This window comes from Tympanuchus pallidicinctus, unplaced genomic scaffold (genome assembly GCF_026119805.1).
Source record: "Tympanuchus pallidicinctus isolate F22 unplaced genomic scaffold, pur_lepc_1.0 scaffold16, whole genome shotgun sequence".
Lineage (NCBI taxonomy): Eukaryota > Metazoa > Chordata > Aves > Galliformes > Phasianidae > Tympanuchus > Tympanuchus pallidicinctus.
Genome location: NW_026294679.1, coordinates 10,980,847 through 11,003,805, shown reverse-complemented (window position 1 = coordinate 11,003,805; position 22,959 = coordinate 10,980,847). Strand labels below are relative to the sequence as shown.

The window sequence follows — 22,959 nt, the reverse complement described above, 5'->3', positions numbered from 1 at the left end:
TGTGATCAGCAACCTCCATGCAGGTAAACAGGGCCTCCTGGCTGTAATTCTGAGCTGCTTCTGCCAGAAGATGGAGAGAAAATCTTTCTATATGAGGTGGGTGTGTGAAATTCTGTGTTCCAGATTTCATATACTTTGTGGTCAAGCCTCACCAATCCTGTGCTTACGGTATAATAGTGATAACTGCATACATAAAGATCTTATGCTATTTCCTTTAACTGTACATTTCAAAGGTTACTAAGAAATGTAAGTAACGTTGGCTGTTAATTTTATTTGGAGAAATCGAGGCATGGGAGATAGTAGGAACTTGCTCCTGGTTGTGTTGGTCAGAACCAGAGCTAGAAGGCAACAGTTCTGACTCCTATACATTATTGATATGGCTTCTTAAGGATAAAGGTTTTGCTTTACTTCAGCTGTGATGCAGCTCACATACTGGATGCATTTTGTTGTTTAGAACTGTTGGTGTGAAAGAAAGGAAAAATGGGTGAGAAGAGCAGCTAAGAGTGGAAAGAATAGGCCTCTCATTAATAACAAAGTGGAATGTGCTCAACTAAAATCATTAGCAGATTGATCAAGTTAAAGCTCTGCAAATTTCTGGCTGAAAGTGATTAAAAAGTATCTTCCTCTGCATTTCTAACCCTTTTACCAGTACGGCTTCCCAGTCTGAAGTACTTAATTGTAGTACCTTCAGGCTGGAAGAAAGGTGATATAGCAAGGCTGTGAGAGCCACGAATTTGGGCTTCTACTGGAAATGCAGAGCTGAAAGAGGAACCTTAGTTGTTTTATGATTCTGTGATTTTGGATGATGGTAGTGGCAGGACATCTATGGGTCTGTGAGCCTATTTGCTTGTGTGTTTTGTCATGAGATAATGTATTAGAATGCAAGGTTCAAGGGTCTTGTTACCTTTCAGAGATATTTTCTACTCTTTGTATTCCATCTCCCAACCCATATGGAAAAGTTGCTGCCCCCGCCTGTGGTGAAGGACTTGTAAAACTAAATCTTCTTGCACCTTTGGATGGGTCCTGGACTGGATTTCTCCCATGTCAGTCTTCTTTTGAAAGATGGAGGGCTGGGACTGTACATAATGTCCTTTTTATGGTGCCCATAATGTCTTTCACTTTGTTCCTAACTTGTTAAACACTGATAGCCTTTAATGCTATGGTAGGAATTTTGAGGGGGGTGGGGAGGGGGGGAAAGGGGTACAGAAAGGTGGCTGGGACCCTACATCTGATCAGAACTGCTATCTGAACCAGCATAAGCTCTGTGTTTGCATTGAGACAGGGTTTCTGCTTCTGTTTGTGTATCTAAAGGCTGATGTAAAACATGAGTGTGAGCCTGTGAATGAAGGAGCACAGTGACCTTGTGCACAGGAAGCCTTGCCCACATCATGTGGCAGGGGAGAAGGCAAGCAAACAAGACTGTTTCGGACAGGAGGCCTCTGAAAACCAGATCTGCCATCTGGCCTGAAAAATGGCTCACCTCTGAGGATGAAAACAGATGTGATAGCCATGCTGTTCTTGAGAGAGAATGAATCTTGATTCCAGTGTGCTTTGGTGACTGTTGGAGCAACATCAGGAGAAAGCCCTGTGGAATCAAATTGTCTGGATCAGGTGTTACATAGATACAGACACCAGGGCTGGCAGCTCTACTGCCATCAGTAAACAGAAAACTTCTAAAAAGTGTGGGATATAAAACATGGCAGGAGAAGGTCTGGTTGTGGTACCTTGCTGGTCTATAATTTCTGCTGAGGGTTTTTGGTGATCTGCTCTACTAACTGCAGTGAATGTTTGCCTACCTGGCCTGTGGTAGCTGTTGCTCTCCAAAACATTAGGGAAGAAAAAAAAAAAAAAGGCAAAAAAAAAAAAGGCTGATCATCTTATTAAGCATCAGAAACTTGCAATCTATTATTCTTAACTATTTTCTCTTCCAGAAGTTGTCTCTCTGTGTTTTCTTTCATCTCTGTTGAGACCTCTCTTGCAGCTGCTCAATTGGACAAGAGAACAGGCTGCCCCTTGGTGTGCTTGGCTGAGTGTTACAGGTGTGCTGAGGCAGCTGTGGTCTGCACAGCAATGAGCCTGAGCTCTGCCAGCTCTGAGAACAGTCACTGGGTGCCTTATGGTTCAGGCCAGATACTATTTTGGGATCTGTTTCTCCACTCAGCTGATCTATATTTATTGAACTTACAGGAATTCTGTGCTGTGACACTTCTTCCCCCTCTGTTGAATTCAGTTCAAATTCATCAATAGATCCCAAAATTATTCCTCCCTAGCTAACACGTGAACACAGACATGATCGGTTGCATCCAAAGCTGAAGCCTTGCTTCTTTTTGAAGGCAACCTAAAACTCAACTACAGTATCAGCACTGAGGAGGCTTTAATTTAATTAATATTGCTCTCTTTTGTTTTTTGCCAGCCTGCTTGAAAACTGTTCCTTTAATCAAAAGGCAGCACTGCTGGCAGTGTAGCATTTTCCAGTTTGCTTGTACTGCATCTCTTTGTTCCAAGCTCAATTCTACACTTGCTTGCTTTTAATTAATTAAAGATTATCTTTGTAACTGTTCCTACCTGACATGCTGCAAGTGACGAAGCCTTCCTTTCTGAGTTGCTTTGAGGGCACATTCTGATGGCTTTCAGCTGTGTGCACGCACACTTTAATTTGGGCTTCCTGTAATGCTACTGGAAATGGAAAATAAATTGGATGAGGGAGAAAATGTCATAGTAAAAACTTGTAAAAGAGAGAAGGAGGTGGATCTAACTCTGATAGTGAAGAATAAGATCAAATGACGTGCTGGTCAGTTTTCTTTGCTTCTTCCTGAACATGGAGCCAGATGTTTTGCTCCCGCATGATGATCCTTGTGGTGAACTTGTGCTGGCAGACAGTTCTGGCTACAGGGGAGCTGAGTAGTTGTTTCAGGTTCATTCTTTATTTAAATGCTTTCCCTCTGTAGTCAGCCTTGTACTTGACTTGTATGGATGCATTTTCCTTGTGCATCCTTTTGCTATGGCAGCTTTTGCCCTGAGCAGGGAAGAACAACAAACCTCACAGGAGGAATTAGCATTGAAAGTGGTGTGGGAGGGAAAATCTCTTGAGTGAAGCAGGCAGTACTACTGGCAGCCAATGCAGTATTTTGATTCTGTGTTGCTTTGTGGCTAAGTCAAAACCCCCTCTGGGAGAGAGGGGAGGAGAGTGATTATGTGGAGTCAGTGTGTTAATGCTGGGATGTGGTCAATTCAGGTTAGATGTGCCATGGCTGAATGATGTTTGGAGGTGTCTCAGACAAGAGCTGGGCAGAACAATGCTGTCTGAAGGCTGTTCTACTTACTTAGGTCAAAATAGTTGAATGGTTGACTCTCACCTGCCAGGGTGTATAAATTGCTGTCATGCAAGCAGAAGCTTTAGACTAGTAGTGAAATGGTCTGTCCTGCCATTAGTTGCAGGGAGAGAAAGGATGTCAGTAAATACATTCAAGGGATGCTGTTCAGCTCATGCTCATGGCAATTCTGTGCTGGTATTGGACTGACATAGCTTGATTTATGCTAGTGCCAATAGGATTCTAGTGCAAGTATTTCTGTATTCAGCCTTTGTTTTGCCAGTGCAGATCTCTGTGCATGTCTTCTGTTTCTTGTCATTAATTTTTCATTCTTCTGAAGTTTTGTTTTCCGTTCTCTTGAGCTCAGAACAGTGGAAATGTATTGCTTGATTGTAAGAACCATGACTCCATCTGTAGCTCAAGGGAGGGAGACCAAGGTATTGCTACAAAGTGAACTGGTATCACTTTCCCTGTCTTGCATTGGTGGGAAATCAAATGGTGGAACATTCATGTATGTGCAAGTCAGCTGGAGTGCATCGACATGCACCTGTGTTGCATATATTTGCAATGTGAACATGGATATTCCTTGGCTACCAGGTATTTAGGTGCTGTAAGATGAGAACTACGGAGTTGATCTTGCCAAGTCTCCACATTTTTTGTGCTACTTCTAATGAAAATCGAAATGTGAAAATATATTTTAAACATCTGTGTGCTGGCCATGGTTCTCTGTCAATTCCTAATGATCATGGGATTCTTCCAAGTCTTTCAGGCAACTGTGTGCTCCCAGTTTGCTGCTCACAAGGGGCTGTTGTTTTGAGGGGTCCCACCCTCTTGCTCAACGGAAGTCTGGGGAGTGGGCAGTTTGTAACAAGCCAGCCAGCCAAACTCTGAAGAATTGTGCTGTGCAGTGAGGTAGATGTAGCTCTTGTGGTCGAATGACTGCAGCACAAATGGGCAGGGCAGTGAAAGTGGTCTATTTATTAGAGTGAGTTCCCATTAACTCCTTTCCTTGACAGGTTAAATATCTGTAGACATTTCTGTCCCTTGTCATACAAGATCAGATTAAAAGCCAGAGAATTCTTTGCATTTCTGTCAAGTTTAATAGGCTTTGGACACGTGCCCAGGAACATAAGATCAGATGTGCTGGACAAGACCAAAAGTCCATCTATTCCCAGTGTCACATCTGACATTGCTCAGTAGCATGGCTGTTTCTGGCAGGCAGTTGTCTGGCACATCTAGCATTTGAAATCTAGCTTACATAGTACTCAGCTTTGCCAATGACTTGCTGCTCAGCTTGGTACTTCTGAATGTGCATGGAGTAGCTGACAGAAGGCAAATACCATGAGCTTAATCCCTGACCCCCATCTCCATTCTGATGACTTCCCCAGATCTGACAGACCAAGCATAGGTGTGCATTCTGATGAAAATTAAAGCCACCTTCTTTTTAAAATAATTATTTGAAGTATTTTAGTATAGAAAAGTTTCTTTAAATGTCTTAAATGAAACATAATCACATAGAAATATCTCCACAGTTTAGTGCAGATATTAAGATATGCTGGCCTTTTTACTTCTGTTTTAATGTAAAAAGTTGTTAGTCGTCTCCACCCACTCTGATTTTCTGCATTATGCTGTGTCTCGGCATGTAGCTGGTTTAAAAAAAAAAAAAAGTAGCCTCTAGTTAGATGGAAGCAGTGAGCTCCATGGATTATAAACAGGCATTAATATCATTTGATGAAGGCCCTCATAGTAAGACTGTTGCTTTTCTTAATTACAGGAGTTACTTGCTGATGTCAGTCTGTGAGACAGCGGGGCAGATGCTTACCTGTGGATCTGAAGGTGGCTCTAGTCTAAAAGTTACGTTTGGCAGTGATTGGTTTTGGTTGTTTTATTGTGAACTTGGTAACATTTTTCACTAATAATAGCTGTTGGCAAAAACAAAATCTCCCTCCTCTTCTTAGTTCTGGTTGGAAGCACATCACTCCAGGGCTGGGAGGTGTTGTGTTCAAGAGTAAAGAGTATTTATCAAATCTGGATGACTTGGTCCCATTTTTGGGATCTAAGAACATATTTCGGCAAATGCGTTTGTTTCTACTTGTGCAGGTGGAGAAATACATGAGCTCCTCTGCTATCCTTTACGTTAACCACTGGCAAACTGTTTCTGGATGTGTTTTGGTTTTCTCCATTCAGAGAGAGAACTGACCTCCTCTGCAAAGCCTTCTGAGACCAGCTGGTGGAAAAACTGGATGAGCACTGTTGTTTACAAATAATGGCAGTTGAGGTTTGGGTTGAGATGCTTTCTTTTTCATCTTGCTGAGAATAGATGTTGGCCACTGACAGGCAGTAAAATAAATTTGAACCTGAAAGTTGTATCTTTCCAATTTTAATCTTGCCATATAATGTAAACAACATAAGAAAGCTCTGATGCTTATGGCCTGTGTAGTTGTGCTCCCATCAGTCGACAGGAGGGCATAGTCTAAGATATTCCAGTTGAATTGAATTTCTGATTTGCTTTTTGAAACAATTTTGTTTCTAAATGGAGCTCGAGATTTGTCCTGGTGCTGCAAGGAGAGTCCTAGACTGATTATTTGAAATGAATTAATTCTGATGAAATATGTATCCCTTTAACAACACATTTAAAGTAGTGAATTACATTTTATTTGTTGATGGCTGTTACAATGCGCTTTGGAGAGGAATTCTGCTAAAGTGTGCTGTTGTGGTAGCAAAATATAGTAATGAGTACAATATTTTGTTGAATTATTAATATCTACTGTGCCTGCAGAACTATGTGTCAGACTTCAAATTTATTTTTATCTGAAGATTGACATGTGGCATTGTTTTGCTCTTTTTGATAGCTTTTCAAATTATTTTTGTTACTTTGAGGGACAAAATGGGAAGCAGGAGAGATGATAGAGTTTTGCTATGCTTAGCTCTCTGTAAAAAAGCACACGTAGAAAAGGGATGAAATGTTATTTCTCTTTGCCAGACACAAATTCCTTGCAGTGGAATTATTGCAGTTAAAGGGAAAGACCCGTGGGAAAGCCAGGCAGAGGACTGAGGCTACTGCTTCTTGAGTGAAACACCCTTGTCTTGCTGCTACTTTCTTTACTGCAGCGGGCTTTTTAATTTTCTTCATCCATCACTTGATGGTCCTTGTAAAAAAAAAAAAAAAAAAAAAAAAAAAAAAAAATCTGTCTAGGGCACTTCAGTCTCTGTGGACCTTCATCAAGGACAGACTCTAACCAGCCTAACATTTGGCTTCAAGTCAGGGATTCTGCTTGGGTCAATTCATGATGGGGGCCTTGTGAATGATGGCAAACCCAGTTCATGAGACCTACCTCCCAACCTGGGAGTGGTACCACTTACTTATTGCTTTCCTCAGCAGTGCTGAGATTGCTCCTGGATGTTGGCTGATCTGTGCTTGGCCTTGTGTGGGGACTGTTTTTGCAGTTGGTATCCACTCACTACAGTGGTGTTCCATATTATTGAACACTTTTCCAGAAATATAGGCCTGGATTGGGGGATAGAATGGCACAAAGATACTTGTGGCAGTGAGGATGGAATCACCTTCTCTTGGGGAGGAGGGACATTTAGCCAGATAAAGATAGACCTTAATGTGCCAAGTGGTCTCTGCACCAACAAGTAGGCCCTGATCTGTTTGGTTTTAAGGATGGAGCAAATGTGTTATGAAGGTAAAGGTCTCTCTTCATCTCAGAAATTGTTTTTCTACTTATCCTTTCAGTTAGTGTAGATGTTGTCTGAAGTCTTCTGGTTTTTCTACAGGGCAGATAGTGCCAGTAAAGGGAAGTAAATAAATGAGAATGTAGCAAAGGTTTCCTGTCCAAAACTATTGCTCTGGAAGTATCCAGTTAATCTACTTGTCCAGCTACCCCCTTGCTCTCTGGGATGCCTCTTGCAACTGGGAAAAGATTGCAGGCATGCTTCTTCATTACTGGCAACCTGCGTGTTTTCTTCCTCCTCCCAGCATCTTTGCTATTTTATTTAATTTTCCAACTGAAACTGTCAAAAGGAAGTCTTTGATGAATATTTGTGCCTCTCCTGAGGCACTTTGAAAGATTTAATTCATGAGTCTGCACCTGGAGATGTGCATAATACACATCTACACCCTATTTGATAGTAAATTGCAAACTCTTTTAGAAGAAGATTCAAGTAGCAAAGGGAAAAGTGTTTTTATTATCCTGGGCTTTATAGGGTGCAAAGCTTGAGGATGAACTCCTGGCTGTGTATCTCAGAGTGGAAAAGCTATGGTGACTCCATAAGTTGCAAAAAGAGCTTTGGTCATGTCTGAAGTCACCTGGAACAAGTGAGTGCATTTCTCAGATAATCAAGCAGTGTAAAAGTTCTAATAGGGTCTGTGTAGCAACACATATACAGATATATTTGTTTTGGACAGTAGGGTGCCCTGAAATTGCCTGTGCTAGGCTGTGGCATCCAGAGGCTCCTGTCCATTCTCACGTCCTTTTTTATCTAGGTCCCTTCTCTGTTTTTGTTGTTTTTTCTATACCCATGGGTATCCAGCAGTGAGGGGGAAACGGCAAGCATTTCTCCAGGGACAACTCTTAGCTTCTCCAGGGCTTTGCACAGCTCGATTAGCTCTTCAGCCTCAAGGCAGTGTATGGGGAAATTGGGGGTCTCAGCTGGGCTCCCTGGCTGCTGGTAGGAGAAGTCCCTCAAGTCATGTGGAGGTTTGAGCGAAATTAGTTGCATGCTGCAGGGGGTAGGAGAGGCAGGTGCTTTACAGGGCCAGCTGATGATTCACTTGGCTTTGAACAGCCTGCATAAGAACCAAGCACTGGGGGGCTTAAGCTGACTTCAATCTGCCTCAGGTGTTCAACTTGCAAAGAAAATATGTGAAGAGGAAAAGCAGATATCTCTTCTGCTTGTGACTAACTAGGAAAATTAGAAAGAACGGAGTTGGGGTGGCAAGTGACAACAAAGCACGAGTTTAGGAGTGTTACAGAAGCTGGAGTTCAGATAAGGACTCATTCGCCATAGGGATGTCGAGCACTCTTCTGTTAGCTTGCATTATGCTCTTAGCCACAATCATTCCCCAGGCTTTCTCATGCTTGAGGGAGGAGTGGTCTTGTGACTTACTTTGGGTCAGCATGGCTAAATGCTTCCCCATACTGAGCCAATGGTCTCCTAAGCTTGTTAGATGCCAGGCTCCCATTGATTATGCTGACATTGAGAATTCACTGAGAAGCTCAAAGAGAAAAGAGTTTTCACAACAAATTTACCACGGGAGAAATCTTGAAGCTTCTGTTTAACCATAGAGGTGTTTCTCTGATGGTAACAAATATGTGCCATAATGACTACGTAGGGAGGATATTTGGATTTGTCATCGGCTTCACAGCGTGAATAAAAACACTTCAGCACAGAGTTAAAGCTTTGCAATAAAACAACTTTCCCCTGTGTGTAGGGGTTTATCAGAGAGAACTGATGGTAATAAATAGGTAAACTGGATCACAGGCATAGAAGGTTGTATGTGACAATTCTTCAATATAAACAGATGATACGTTGAGTGAATAACCATCTTGATCCCTCTATCTACTTGTAGCAGATCCATCCTGGTAGCAATACTTCTGTTGCTTATCTGTAACACTTGGTTCTGATACTTACTGCTTCTGTTTTGCCATCAGACATTAGCAGCCTGCTTCCACTTGCTATAAAACAGATTTTGCTTATCACTGGAACAGGGTATGATGTAATTGTAACCACCCAAGGCTTGCTGCGAAGCTTTGCTTACTGAAAAAATAAATGGGAGTTGACTCATCTTTCTTTAGCTTTCACTTTCATTGCAGTCTTAGGCTGTGAAATGCTCTCACAGGCTGATTGTCTCAGCACAGATATTACCCATCTCTTCTGAATTTCCAGATGTCTAGTTATATGTATTTATATGCACGTTACTGAGAATGCGATGAAATCAAGTGGTTCTTGCTTGTCTTTCCCTGTTCTACACTATAAAGTTATGGATACAGGGAAAATAGTCTGCTTCCTGGCATGGATTACTGATTGCCCCTAAATAAGATGCAGCCAGCTTGGTCTGATTTGGTTCAGATGCTGGGGGTGTACAATTACTTTCAGATGTTACATCCCCAGCGAGCCCTAAGTGCAGAGAGGAAGGGTGAAGGGGCACTGTGGTGTGATCCATGCTACTTCCAAGCTCTTGTTCTGCAAGTTAAGCATTGTCCTTTAGAGCTGTTATCCTGATGTTACTTAAGTAAATTCTGTTTTAATTCCATCTGTAAAGAGTTAGAAGTATGCAGCCTGATGTATCTTTGGCTTGGCTCTCAAGAAAGCACTGGAAGATCTCAACCTTCCCTGGAGAAAGTCAAGTGTTGGTCTGAATTTTGGGCAAGGTAGAAGCTGAATAAAGCAGAATGAATTTCTGGGCTGATGTAGGGGCATGTTCCATTGTTCTGATGTTGGTGTTCATAGAGAAGCAAGAAGCAGTGAGTAGAATGGGTATTCTGTTAGGAAACTACATATTAAAAATTCATGCAGAAGTATCTTCCCCGAATTGCTTTATTCTTTTTGCAGCTAGATAGAGGAAGAAAAAAGAAGGAAGGTGCAATGAAAAGATATTAAAATGTTTTATTAATATAGAATCTAAAATGACTGTACTTCTGGTATTTTTCATTTTTAGGTGGCATCACTAGAAAAATATTAAAAAAATATTAGTCCTACGAAAAAGTTCACATTACTGTTTAATAGTTTTATGGCAAATATTAAATGAGAGAATTTTTATTTAAACAGTTAAGCCGTACTTATTTTAAAATTAGAACTGGAACCAAAGCTACGAATCTTTTGGAGAGGGAGAGTGATTACAGAATTCCTATTGATGTATTTCTCACTGTGATTGATTTTTTTCAAGAAAATACAAAATTTCTTGGAAAGTCTCAGTTTTAGTCAAAGGATTTTATAGCAGAATACTTCATGGCTTTTTCTTAGGAATTTGCTTTGGGTTGTGATTTCTCACTGCTGGAAGAAGTGTTTTAAATATTTTGAGCACTTTTTTAAATGGTGTTTTTAAAAATAGGGGAAGTGTTGAAATTTTAAATGGAAGCACAAGAAACTTTCCAGTCTGCTGCAGTCATAAATAAATCTGTCAACTTCTATAATCTAAGATAGGAAGTTTAAATATCAAGTATCATGTGCTGAATGTTTATATTGAACTGCTTGCAATCAATCTGCAGGGTCAACTTTTAAAATGTCAGAGGTTTGAATAGTGTGTGTTGACAGGAAGCTGAGATTTGCTCAGAGCATTCATACACAGACAAAGATGCCACTTTCCTCAAGTATGATGCGTGTGGCAGATCGGATGCCTGGTCCTTGCTGGCAGCATCTCTTAAGGTATTGGAGCTGTCTTCGAAGACTTGAGTGTGGTTGGCTTTGGAGCATTGGAGCCATTTTTCTGTTACTAATGTGTCAGCTAGGTGCCTTGGCCCATGGTACTTTTGAAATTATCTTTTTTATGCTGGTGAAAGAGAAGATTTGCAAAATCAGGTGAAGCGATAGACTATTTCAAGTGAAGTTCTGTCTACCCTTGAAAAATTGGGAAGGAATCAAATGTGCTTTCAGAGCAAGGGTGCACAGTGGTGAAACACGGGATTGGCAAGCTTTGCAGGATTTTGCCAAGCTCTGATCTTGAATTTAAAAGCAAACTGCTGTCATACTGATTTCTCAGCCTCTGTGACCTAACTTGGCCAAACTGCAGTGGGATTTTTTTTTTTCCAAGGCCCAGAGTGAAGCATCTGAGTTCAGACTGATACAGTTGGTGATGATGAGAGAAGGCTGGGGGACATCTGGATCCAGTCTGCTACCAATCTGGTTACAAGCTAGCGAGGGCTCTGAAGGAGACTGAGGGATAACGCTGCTCTCAGCCTGAGCTTTCCTGTACTGATCTTTTGGAGAGAGATTGGCAATCAAGTTGTTGTTTTCAAGTGGCTCCTGAAAAAAGGTAATCATTTGAGTACTTTTGAGGCAGATTTAGGAATATTGCTCCTTTGTACCACTGATCATAGCTTCTGGGACAGATCTGTACTGTGTGAGCCAAATCTCCAGCCTGTTAATCCTTGGTGAGTTTGGTTTGTTTTCCTTCCCTAGCTTTTCTTGTATTTAGATATATTTGTCAATCAGCGGCTGTAACAAGTCCTTCCTTAATCCAGGCTGGAAAATGATGCACATTAAAGGTTTCTACTGCAGAGCTGAGATTCCCATAGGATGGGGATGGGAGCTGCCCACAAGAACTGAGACATCTTATTCCTTTGGCATTTTTGCCTACTGGTTAACGCCCACTGAGAGCTTCTGTTGCTTCACTTCTGTATGGAGCTAATAATCTTTGCTCAGAGAGTTCAGGCTCAGCATCCTATGAATGAAATCCCCCAGGCTTCTATCTCCTCTCTCTTCCCAGTACTTTATGAGGTATGATGCCCTGGGTGTTAGGAGAAGAGCTGTTAAGGTGTTACTCAGTGTGTCGTGGGCTGTGCTCTGAAGGAGTTGAACTGCTCTTCTCTGAGCCTAAATGTTTGAGAACATGCTGATTAGAAGTAGGTAAAAATAGCAGCGTAGGAGGATGCATGCTGAAAGAGTGCCTTAAGTAGGCAGGAGAAAATAGAATCTTTGTTGATTATCTACACATGCACACGTGATGCTGGGAAACTCCACAGGGAGTTGAAAAATGCAGCAGCCTCTGGTGATCTCCTCGAAGTACTGGTGGGATGGTCTGTGAAATGTGCTTTACAACTTCAGTCATCATCCCCAGCATGTCTGGCTCAGTCTTCTGTTGTTTGTTTCTTTTCCCCACCTCCTTGGGCCTGCTCTGCCAGAACCTTTACCCACCTCTAAAATCTTTATTTCTGGAGATCTTTTTCCAAGAAGTTGCTCCTTGTTTGGTTTTGGAAGCAAGCTGAGTAGCATGTCCTGTGCCAGCCTCATCCTTGTCCTTACCAATATGAGTCTAATGTGCTCACATTAAGTGTGATGGCTGTTTCATGGTGCTATTGGACAGAAGTCAGAAGGCGTGGGGCACTGAGGAAGGGGGTGTACTTGGGATTCTTAGGATTTCAGTACACTTTCAAAATTTTAAATATTTCAGATGAAATATCTGCTGTTTGCATGTTAAAATTCTTTGGTGACTGATATTTATTTGTCATAAACTTCTTAATGGATCTTCATCAACTGCTTTTTCTCCCTGGTACCTGGCAGAAAACTGAGCTGTAAGGACAGTTTGTGGAGATGATATGCTGTGATGTATGAACCTTCACCCGTGTCCACTTCCATTCTCTAATCTCTTCAGTCCTCATTTACCTTCCTTAGCAGCTGGCAGTTGTTTGTCAGTCATGGCTGTCTGTCTTCATGGCACATCTCTGCTCCATTTTCGCTTCACTCGTTACTTGGCAAACTGATAAATCTCATCCCAAGCAGATACTGCCAGTAACAAAACAAACAAAATAACCCAAACTTGGTTGTTTTCATATAATGTCATTTGTTGGGGACTGGCAGAAATCAGCAGTTACCAGCATTGCCCTTTGCTAAAGGTAACTTACGTCTAAGGAATTTCAGTCTTAGTGCTATGGTCAGACGGGGCTACCCAGAAGTGGGAAGCATCTGAGGGAGAATGAGAGGGCAGTTGGTGGATTTGGGTTTTGATGAAGGGCTCAGCAAAGTGCTGAAATCTTCAAGGCCTCATTTTGTGCTGTAGGTGCTGGAAGTTTTCAGAAATAGCTCTCAGTTTGGGATTTAGCAAACCTTTGTCACTGTTAGCACTCAAAATTAAATCTGTTCTGTGAACACGGGGGCAAAGAGTTAAGACCCACAGCGCTAGCTGTGGCCAGCTAAGCATCCAAGAGACCTTGAAGTCTCAGAGGACTTCATTCCTCTGACTATCCATTGGTGGGAACTCTTGAGTATTGAAAGGGATTCTCTTGATATAGGTGTTCATGAATTTGGGTGGCTAGGTAGGTGTTGAGGCACTTTAATTGTATTCCTTCTTCTAGACGGTTGTGTTGATTCTTTGCATCTACTTCAAGCCTTTCAATCTGTAGCAACCACATGTGAATGTTGGCCTCTTCCACATCTTTCATTGCATCCCAATTGAAGTGTGCTGGAAGTGATGAATTTTGTAGAGTCTGAACTTCTCATATTTCTGTGACCCGTTGGCTCTCCTCAGATTAGATCCCATCCTAAAGTAATGCGAATATGATATTTTTGTGGGTGTTTTTCCTTGCTCCCATCTATTTGCTCTCTCAGCCATGTAGTATGCGTGTTTTTATAGTTATTTTCCTCAGCAACAGGGATTTTTTTTTTTCCTCCAATAATTCAGTGGAAGCAAGGGCGGCTGTAAACCACTTGACGTAATACTAAGGTACTCATATACTCAATTTCTATGTCTTTGAAAAGAAAATGCAAACCTGCAAATATGTGCCTGGTTTTATTATCTGGAGAAGAAATAATTAGCAAGTACTTGTGTTTTGGTTTGTTTTTGTTTTTGTTTTTTTTCTTCTTTTCCTGCTGCTTTTCTCCCTTTTCTAAATACATAATATCTTCTTTTCAGAAGCAAAACCAATTTTGCTGTCAAGAATGAGGTTTTTTGGTTTTTTTTTTTTTTTTTTTTTGAGGTAAAACTGAGAAACTCTAAAGACAACATCATGAGAGTGGACTGATAGCCAGTTGTTATCTGAAGATATCTACAGGTTTCCTGAGCTGTGGGAGCTGTGGTAGCTGATTGTTAATTACTCTCCTGCAAAGAGGTAGCAAAATGCGTTCTCACAAAATTCAGCCAAGCTAATTTGCTTGGCCTTTGGGAATAAGCTAGGAGTATGGTCATCTGACAAGCAGTAATTTTTTTGTTGCAGCGTAATTGCTTGCAACTGGCCTGTTCATACCCTGGATTCCTGAAGGTGCTAATGTCATTTGTTTTTTTTTTTGTTTGTTTGTTTTTTTTTCCAGAATGTTCCTTAATTGCTGTCTGAGATGTTTCTGATCAGCCAAGTTCTATTACTCTTCTGAACACTGGTGGCTGTAGCAACATAGCACTCTCATTCAATTTAAAAAAAAAAAGAAAAACAATATCTCAAACCAGTCAACTTCTATACAGTACTGAATGCTGCTTTCTTTTTGTCTCTTTGCTGGTAACAAGGGTTTTGTGACATGAATGCTACCTTAAATTGATGGCTGCCTACTACTGTCATTATCTTATTCACTGTGACAATTTTGATTCCAGTGTGCCCAGAGGGATCAAAGAGCTGTAAGATGATGTTTAGCATAAAAGGGAGTCTCAGCGACGCTGGTCAAATAGTTCTGAAATCCTCTGCTCTAGAAAATAGTTCTTGCTGATTCATTATAATGTTAAATTTTTCTGATCTTTGTGTAAAGGACTGGGTTATTGAATGCAGCAGGTTTGTAAGATGTAGTCTTGCGATCAGATTTTAACGGTTAAGAGAGCTTTAACAACATAAATGATTGTTGTTGGAGAAACTTTGCCTTGCTTCAGGGTGAGGTCTTACAGGTTCTTGTGTTCATTAATTAAATTTGGTGTTATACTTAGTTGACTTCCTTTTTGTCTTCCAAACAGCAGTAGTCTCCAAGCAATGCTAACTTACCCCCATGGAACCCGACTGATCAGCTGAATGTGCCAATTGGATGTGGCTACATGAAGATGACTGAGTTGAGTGTTCCTTTAGTCCCACATTTGGGGACTGGTTTATCTGGACAAGTAGGTACAGGCAAGAAGTTTTTCTTAATAAAATGTTAAAGACTCCTTTTCCCCCCTTGAGTGCAACTGTTAGTGTGTTAATGGACTTCCGAACATCCCTGAATTGTACTTTGTAGTAATGTTGGTGTTAATTTCACAGGAAAATGGGGAAAGCCTTGCCATGTAATTCTGTGAGGACTGGCAGTAACTTCTTAGTTCCCCAGGCTTCCAAGGGTTAGGGGACTGGAAGATGTGAATCTCACAAACCTTTAATGTGCTGGGGTTTTGCAAAATGCGTGACAGAGCTGTCTTGGAGCTTTGGTTGTCGGAAACCCAAATAGTTCAACCTCCAAAGATTTAGCTCTGTTCTACGCTTTGCAATCTGCCATATGACAGTCAGTTTAGCCTGATGGTTGAGGGACTGGGAGGAAGCTTATGTTTCAGCAGAGGTGGACTGAGATGGATGTGGTTCTGCAAAGCCTGTTGAGTTGGTGTTTACTAGGAAGGGGATTGTTGAAAGCTTCTGAGCAGCTGTAGTTGCAGCTTGAAATTAGGAATAGAGATTTCCTGGTAGTAGGAGTTGAAGGAACAGAAGCCACTCCTGTTTTTTTTTTTTCTACTGTACTTGGATAATACTGATGGACATTGATTCTCAGGATATTGAATTCCTATATGTGAAACCGCTGGTATCGGCAGGAGCCTTGTTAACCTCAGTGCTTCATGGAATTGGTGACTTGTAGAAAAGAATGAGATAATTATTCTATGTGACCAATACTGATGACTGGAGATTGCAGCAGTTCTACTGTCTGGCTCCTTTTGGGCTCAGGCGTGTCCGATTTATTTATCTATTTATTTTTTCCCCTTTGCTTGTGCCAGTGCTCTTAAAAGTATGTGCTGTTTTTTTCTATTATGGTTGCATGTTGAATAATGCATTGCATGGAAGGTGGATTAAAACGTTTTCTGGGAGCTCTTAGCAATTTCTGTGTGATCTTGCTGGTTTTGCATGTGCAGAAATGATAGTTTGCTGTGGGACACATTTTGCTACATGAGAAAAGTAGAGACTGATTTGTCTTGAGGGTGAACTATGGAGAAAGGCTTGAACCCTGGAGGCAAGTAGGAGATTCTTGTCTTCAGATGGTGCTGGATCAATTAGCTGCTGAAAGCTAGGATTTCAAATTCACACTTAAGCAGGTCATGGGTTCAGATATCAAAGCTCCAGGTGAAAAGGAAGGTATGAGCCCCCACTGACTGGAACCTGAGCGTACCTTGTGCTTGCTGATTATCTACCTTGGTGATGGTTGGAGGAAGCGGAGTTAAAGGAACAGCTGGCTTCCTGTTCTTTGTCCATGAAGCAGCAGGTGCTTGAGGACATGGCAGTGACTTGCTGCGTGCATGTTCCTTGCTGTATGCTACTTGCAAGCTAGAACTGATGGTCTTCCATTACCTGGCTCATTTTACCTAGCAGTTATATTCTTCAGAGCAAAGGTAGGCTTATAGGCCTAAATCATCCCTGTTTAATGGAGTGACAGCATGGAGTGACAGCAGAAAATGAGCCAGAGAAGATGATGATTTCTTGCCCTTTTCCTTTCAACCTCAGCCTTTCATGCACTCTCCCCACTGCGCACCAGAAGCCTTGGGAAAAGATGGTAAGGTATAAAGGAAACAAATCTTTTTTGCCTTATAAAGATTGTCTTCTCCCAGGAAGCTTTGTAAGTCCACCTGGAGTCTTGTGTCCAAAGCTTTGAGGGAATGCATGCTCCCATCTGTGGAAGTAATTTTGTGTGAGGCCCTGTGTAGTAACCTTAAATGGGAGCAGTCAGCAATCTGAACTGGTTTATTGAAGGGTTGTGAGTATTCATTTCTTTTGTTTGTTGCTGTTGTCTTATCATGCAGTCAGGTGCAGGTTTTACCAGTTCCTACTTATCTTTCTCTTTTGAAAAGAGAAACAAGACAAATGAATTTTGTCATCTTGCTGCTCTAGGAAGCTGTATACGTTATTAGATATCAGCCATGAATGATGTCAGGACTTTCTTGAAGACACGTTCCAAAGTACACAATGACTCCTAGGGGAAGTTTTATGCTTTGTAATCCTCATTAGCCTTTGAGTGTAGAGCTCTTTTAAATTGCTTTTGCTGTCCAGTGATTGTTTTCTTTTTCTTTTTAAAATCAGGCAGGGGGAATTCCATTGAGGTTTTGTTTTGTGTTTTCTTTTCCCCCCATGCTTGTTTCACCAACTGTTCGTTATTCCCATGAGTTTGCTTCTTCCTACATCTTTCTTAACTTCTTTGACCAGTTCTACTGAAGTTACTTTGGGAAAGAAAGTTTGAGGAGGTGAAACTTTGCTCAAAATGCTGTTTTGTTATCTTTTGTGTTTTTTTTTCTAGTACTTAATAATGCTTTCCAAGAGTGTCCTTTTGTATCAAGTAAAGGAGAAGCCATTTTTTATTGTGGTTGGAAAAAGGACAATTATTTAGATCAAGAGATCAGAGAAATACTTGCTTTTGGTCGAAGACATACGCTATTAGATATTAGTAAGGAAAATTATTGACAAGCTCCTAATGTTTTGGTACTGAAATGTTTTTAAGTGGTTTTTTTTTTGTGCTTTAACTCCTCATATTTATTGATCATTTGAACTTTCTCTAACCTTAGACCTTCCAACAGCTTGTTCAGTGGTACATCACATGTACATCCTTTTTAAAAATAGATTGCAGAAAGCATCTTAGACTTGGGTGAATGTATTCATAAAGCATTTTGGTGAAGGACCTGAAAGCAGAAAGAATAATGTTGTCTTGTTATCACTTTATTTTGTTTACCAGGGAGTAGAAGTTGCTTATTCACTGAGCTTCAGCAAAGCTCAGACTATCTAAATTCATTGTTTACCTGCAATTGTTTACCTGTTTGTGGTGTTCAGTTTTTTTGTTGTTGTTCATTTGTTTTTGGTGTTTTTTCTATGTGGAGCAAATTTCAATCCTGCTTATTGCATGGCAGTGGCACAGCAGTATTAGCATTTGCTACCTTGCAGAATGATGCTTTTCAGGAATGAATACTAATCAAACCTGTTACAGGAACACCACTCAAATGGAAATGGTAAAAACTGGCTACAGAGGTTTTCAATCCAGTGCCATCCACTTGTTGCCAGCAGAGGCTATGGCATTGGATTCTGCTGAAGCTGTGTTTCCACTCTCCCTTTGGGACAGTGCTGCTGTGGGGTCAGCTTGGTTGAGGAGTTGATCCCTTGGCTGGGAGACTTAAAAGCCCCAAACTTTTGTGTGATTTTCTGTTAGGTTTTCCTCCCTGTGAATCTGTCATCCTTCTTAACCAGGCTGGGTACAAGGACTTCAGTGGGGGTGAATAGCTGAGGATGAGCAATGGCTGTTGCTTCCAGTGATATCTTGTGTTTATGTTGCATCAAAGTGGCTGTGTAATCAAGACTTCAGTTTATGTCTATACTGAACAGACAAGTGTGCTGTTATATTTCAAGGTGTTACTTTTAGCTTAAGCTCATCTACCATGTTTACCTCTACAGATGTTCCACTTATGTTTTTTTCCAGTGAAAGCATTTCTGGATGAAGCTGCCCCAGTGTTCCCCACTGTTTGGAACTGTGCTGTGTCTCATGACATCTCACAAAAGGTAGCATTCTTCTCAGAGAGTTTGGAGCAAGACTGCTTCTTTCTCAGAGATTAGTAGGTAAACTCACAAGTAGCCAAAAGTTGATCAGAATGAGGAAAAAAAGGCATTTCCTGCTGCTTCTATTTGTCTGAGTTGCAGCATTGGCTGGGAGGATCCAGGTCTTTCCAGCTGGAGCAGCACTGTTGCATTGTGTGTTTATTTGAATTCATGCTTGTTTGAATTTATGCTTATAAGCATGTGCTTATTTGAAGCTTTGCAGTCTCAAGAAAATAGTTTCAAGTAATTTAGAAGTCATTTACTGGAGCTCTGGCCACCACAGGTGGTTTTTGTTACCTTGCCTGTCGTGACTCAGCATGCTGTGAGGAAATAGAGTAGAGAGCTTGGGAGTTTGTTTAAGGGTAATAATTCAGCAGTATGCTTTACTTCCAGCCTGATTCTGAGCTGTTTAAGTGCAGATTGGTTCTTCTGACTTAGTAAATGTTGCTTTGCACTTAAATGAGCACTTACTGATTGTGGATCTACTCCTTTGGTGCCTGTGATGGGGGTGTTGAGTTTTCCTTGCTTTTCTTTTGGCTTTTTAGCCAAAACACATTTAGTGTTTTCTAGGTTTCCCACCCTCAACAAAATCTACTTCCAGACCATGCTTTGGCAGCAAGGGGGGGGATGGGACGCTTCTATTTCAGCTTGACTCTGAATGGAGGCTTAGTCTTTCTGGAGCAATATGGCGATCAGGCAGAAGAGTTTGAGCACCTAGATAAAAACATATTAACTCTTTCCTTCTGTGTACTGGTAATTACAACGTCCTTCGCAGACTGGTTAAATGTTTTGCCTTTCAAGTAGTGCAGTGAAAACTGATCCATTTGTCTTTACCCTTTACAAGATGTAGGATATTGAACGCTGAATGTGTTCCCTGCTTGTGAATCTTGGGAGGATTCAGCTAGCTGTCTTTGGTACTCATTTTTAATTTAAAGGCTGGTTATAAGTGGATTAAAGGATGAGTCTCATGGTGGTTTTACTTTTTTGGAGTGGGAAGGTGTTGTGAGTGATCTCTATGGACTTAAGGTATTTCCTCATCTGCAGGAATGAGGGAAGAGATGGCTGGTGTTTTCTGGGCTGGCAAGTGCCTTTGCTTTTTTTGTCTCTTTAGTTATTGGTGAGTTTTTGGGTAGTGGCCAAGAGGAATCAGGAGTTATTTTTCTGCTGGAAGGGTGTGTGTTAGCATCTGGTCTCCCCAGACTGTAGTGGAATAGATCTGTGAGCTGAGAGTGTTCAGGAAATGTCCTCCATAGGAGAAATCAGTGTAGCTTTTTTTCTATGGTCCTAGGCTTTTACTTTGGGGTGCATCTTCAGAATATATTGCTGACGCAACTTGCAGTAACTCATTAAATTCAGAGACACCTTTAACAGATTTAAGTTGCTTACCTGTGACTTATAGACTGCAACAGCAGCCCACAATAGATATGTTGATGTAGCTAAAACAATTTGACTAATTCATAGTAATTATCTAGGTAAATTGAAAATGTTTTTCTACTTGCATGTTGTTCATTGGAAATTTGGGATTTTCTCAGGTTTACTCATTCTTCAAAATTATCTCTTATGTATCTCCTATGACTCATTATTTGTCCATAGATGACTCATGAGATCTTTCATACAAGCATTTGACATGCTGATTAATTTCAATTATCTTTGTAGGTCATTAAAATTGGTTCAGTGTCTGACTGAACATATCCAAACATTAAGCATAAGGCATTAGAATTTTGATCAATCTATGCACAACTATGAATACTCATGTGAAATTTGCTCCTTCTATGATCTTCTGAACTAAAATGTGCTCACTGGAAGTATCTGAGGAAAGATTGCAACAAAAAATGCTGTAAAAGGATTAGGGCCAGATCTTTCAGGCTGTCTGATGAGAAAGGAGAATGCTGTTGGGCTAAACTTTTGGCAGACTCTTGTAGTAATCTATGGATATGTGAAGATCTGTAAAAACTGTTTTCCAGAAATAGCTTATTCAGTGTTCCACTTTGCTGCCAAGCAAGTCTAACTGTAGGTGTGTGCATGAAACTGGATGCTGTCAAGTTACACTGCTGCAATCACTTGCTTACCTCACATCTGAGCCTTTAATGCTGATTGATGTTCATCCTTTTTGTGTGCTAGAGCTAAACCTTGGAGATGAGAGCACCCATGTCAGCTGAAGCTAGTAACTTCTGCACCATCCTTCAGCAGGGAGTTGTGCTGAGAGGGCAGAAATGTCATCATCCTCAGCTGCACTTCACTAAATCTAGGCTGGTGATGTGCTCTGGAAGATGTGGCATATGCTGTCAGCTGCAAGTGTAGCCTTGTGGTGCTTCATATCTTGGCATGTTAATGTAAAACTGATTTTTGGTCTATAGGTAGCTCTGTGTGGCTCTGGCTTTGTATTTCTGGTTTTGGAATTTTTGCTGTAATGTGTGTCCTCTGTCAGAGGGGCAGAAGGAGCATCTTGGGCAAGAAATTGTCTTAAAGTTGCAAGAACTGTTCAAGCTCTTCTCTCAATAACCCCTTCTTCAACTTATCTGTGATTGAAACAGAGCAGCAAAGGTCTACTTTAGCTGATGCATGAACTGAGTGTGGGATAGGTTGCTCCTACCTGAACATTTAGAGATCCAACTTAAACTGATGGAGCAAGCACATTTCAAAAATGATAGTCATTAGGGATACTTTAGTGTATACAGAAGAGCTGTCTTTACCATGTGTCCTAGGGTCAGAGCTTGGATGCTGCTGCTGGCTTGGATGGTTTCTCTTCCATCTCGCCTGCTTGGCTCTGGGAGCAGTCTGGCTGGGAGAGGTGATTTGTATTTCTGGTTTTGGAATTTTTGCTGGTGATTTGAGCTCTTTATTATTGAATGCATGTTCATCCTGAAAATGTTAATCAATAGTAAATTAGAATGCAAGTGATATATGCATATGACATGCACGTTAATTTTAAATGTGTTTATTGTAATTAGTGTTATTACAATGAATGCCAGAGGAATCAGGGAGTGATTAGACCGACGTAAGCTTTGTTATAGATTGTTTTAAAAGTTCGGCTTTAAAATGAGACAGTCAAAATGTTGCTTGTTGATAAGAGGGAGGATGTCATGAAGAGATGCATTTGAGGGTTATTTCCTGATGAGGGCTAGCATACAGTAATTTTCTTTACTACTTATTTTCTGCCTGGTTAAAACTTTTTATGTGGACTTGAAAAGTTTGTGGTGCAGAAACTTATCTTCTGCTCTCTGATGCCATCTCTGAGAGCAGTATCTTTAATTCTGGTTTTATGGACCCTGCATGGGACCGGAGTGTGACATGGTTGGAAGGGTACCATGCAGCAGGACCTTGTGGTTTTTTTTTGTTTTTTTTTTTAAGCCCTAAAGGACAGGGCCCTGCTCTGGCGTTAGGCAGAATTAGGGTGTGTCCTAGCAATTATTTTTGAGAGAGTGAAGAGATGCTGGAGCAGGTTGCCTGGAGAGGCTGTAGATATTCTGTCCCTGGAGGTGTTTAAGGACAGGTTGGATGAGTCCATGGCAATCTGATCTAGTATTTGATCTAGTGGCTGCCAACCCTGTGTGTGTCGGGGGACTGGAACTTGATGATCCTTGAGGTCCCTTCCAACCCAACCATTCTGTGGTTCTATGAGACTACGTAGTCACAGTGATGTGATCTCATGTAGCAGGGCAAGGAGTAGCTGAAAAGTCTGAAGCTTAAACTGTTCTTACCAGAGGTGTTGTCTGGAGTATCCTGCTGGAGGTGACCTTTGTTCCTCTCAGACTGTTGTTTACCAGTGGCTGCTAGTCCAAGAAGGGGATATGTGAGCCCACTACTAGTGTGAACAGAACTAGGACCAAACCAGCAGGCTGGGGGAGGACTAAGATTACTTCTCTTGTTTTCTGTTCTTGGCAGTCTGCTTGGAGTGGGATGTCAACTACATCTTCTGCTAGATCCAAAAAGGGGGTGCTCCTTCCCCTTAGTAGCCTGTCTGGTTTTGATTAGCCCAAAAGATTAGATGAAAGAAAAGTAAAAGCCTGATGTAGAGGTCTAGCAGAAACTTGCTTCCATATAGTTGTTGCTGGTGACTCACCATATCCTTTCTCCTCTCTATTAGCCTCTACTGCCTACATAAATTCAGTTCTGCTGATGCATCCTTATCTTAGAAAGGTGCTTTCTAACTGAACTTTAGTCTACCTGGTTAATAATAAATACACCAATAATGTTTGCTACCACTTCAGTGTGGTTACGTAAGGATATGTCTGTAAGTAGATCAGGCTTTGCTCCAGAGAAGAACA

The 22,959-nt window shown here is 41.1% G+C and overlaps 1 protein-coding gene across 2 annotated transcripts in view; it reads left to right on the top strand.

Moving 5' to 3' along the window:
- Positions 1-22,959, top strand: part of SORCS3 (sortilin related VPS10 domain containing receptor 3) — a 267,602-nt gene that overhangs the window by 10,385 nt on the left and 234,258 nt on the right. The window contains exon 1 of one of the 2 annotated variants that reach the window (XM_052677149.1): positions 9,453-9,781. The exons of the other annotated variant lie outside the window; for it this stretch is intronic. Coding sequence (XP_052533109.1) covers positions 9,710-9,781 — 72 coding nt within the window. The 5' untranslated portion in view covers positions 9,453-9,709. Of the gene's footprint in view, positions 1-9,452; positions 9,782-22,959 lie in introns of those variants that run through there. 2 annotated transcript variants of the gene reach the window in all.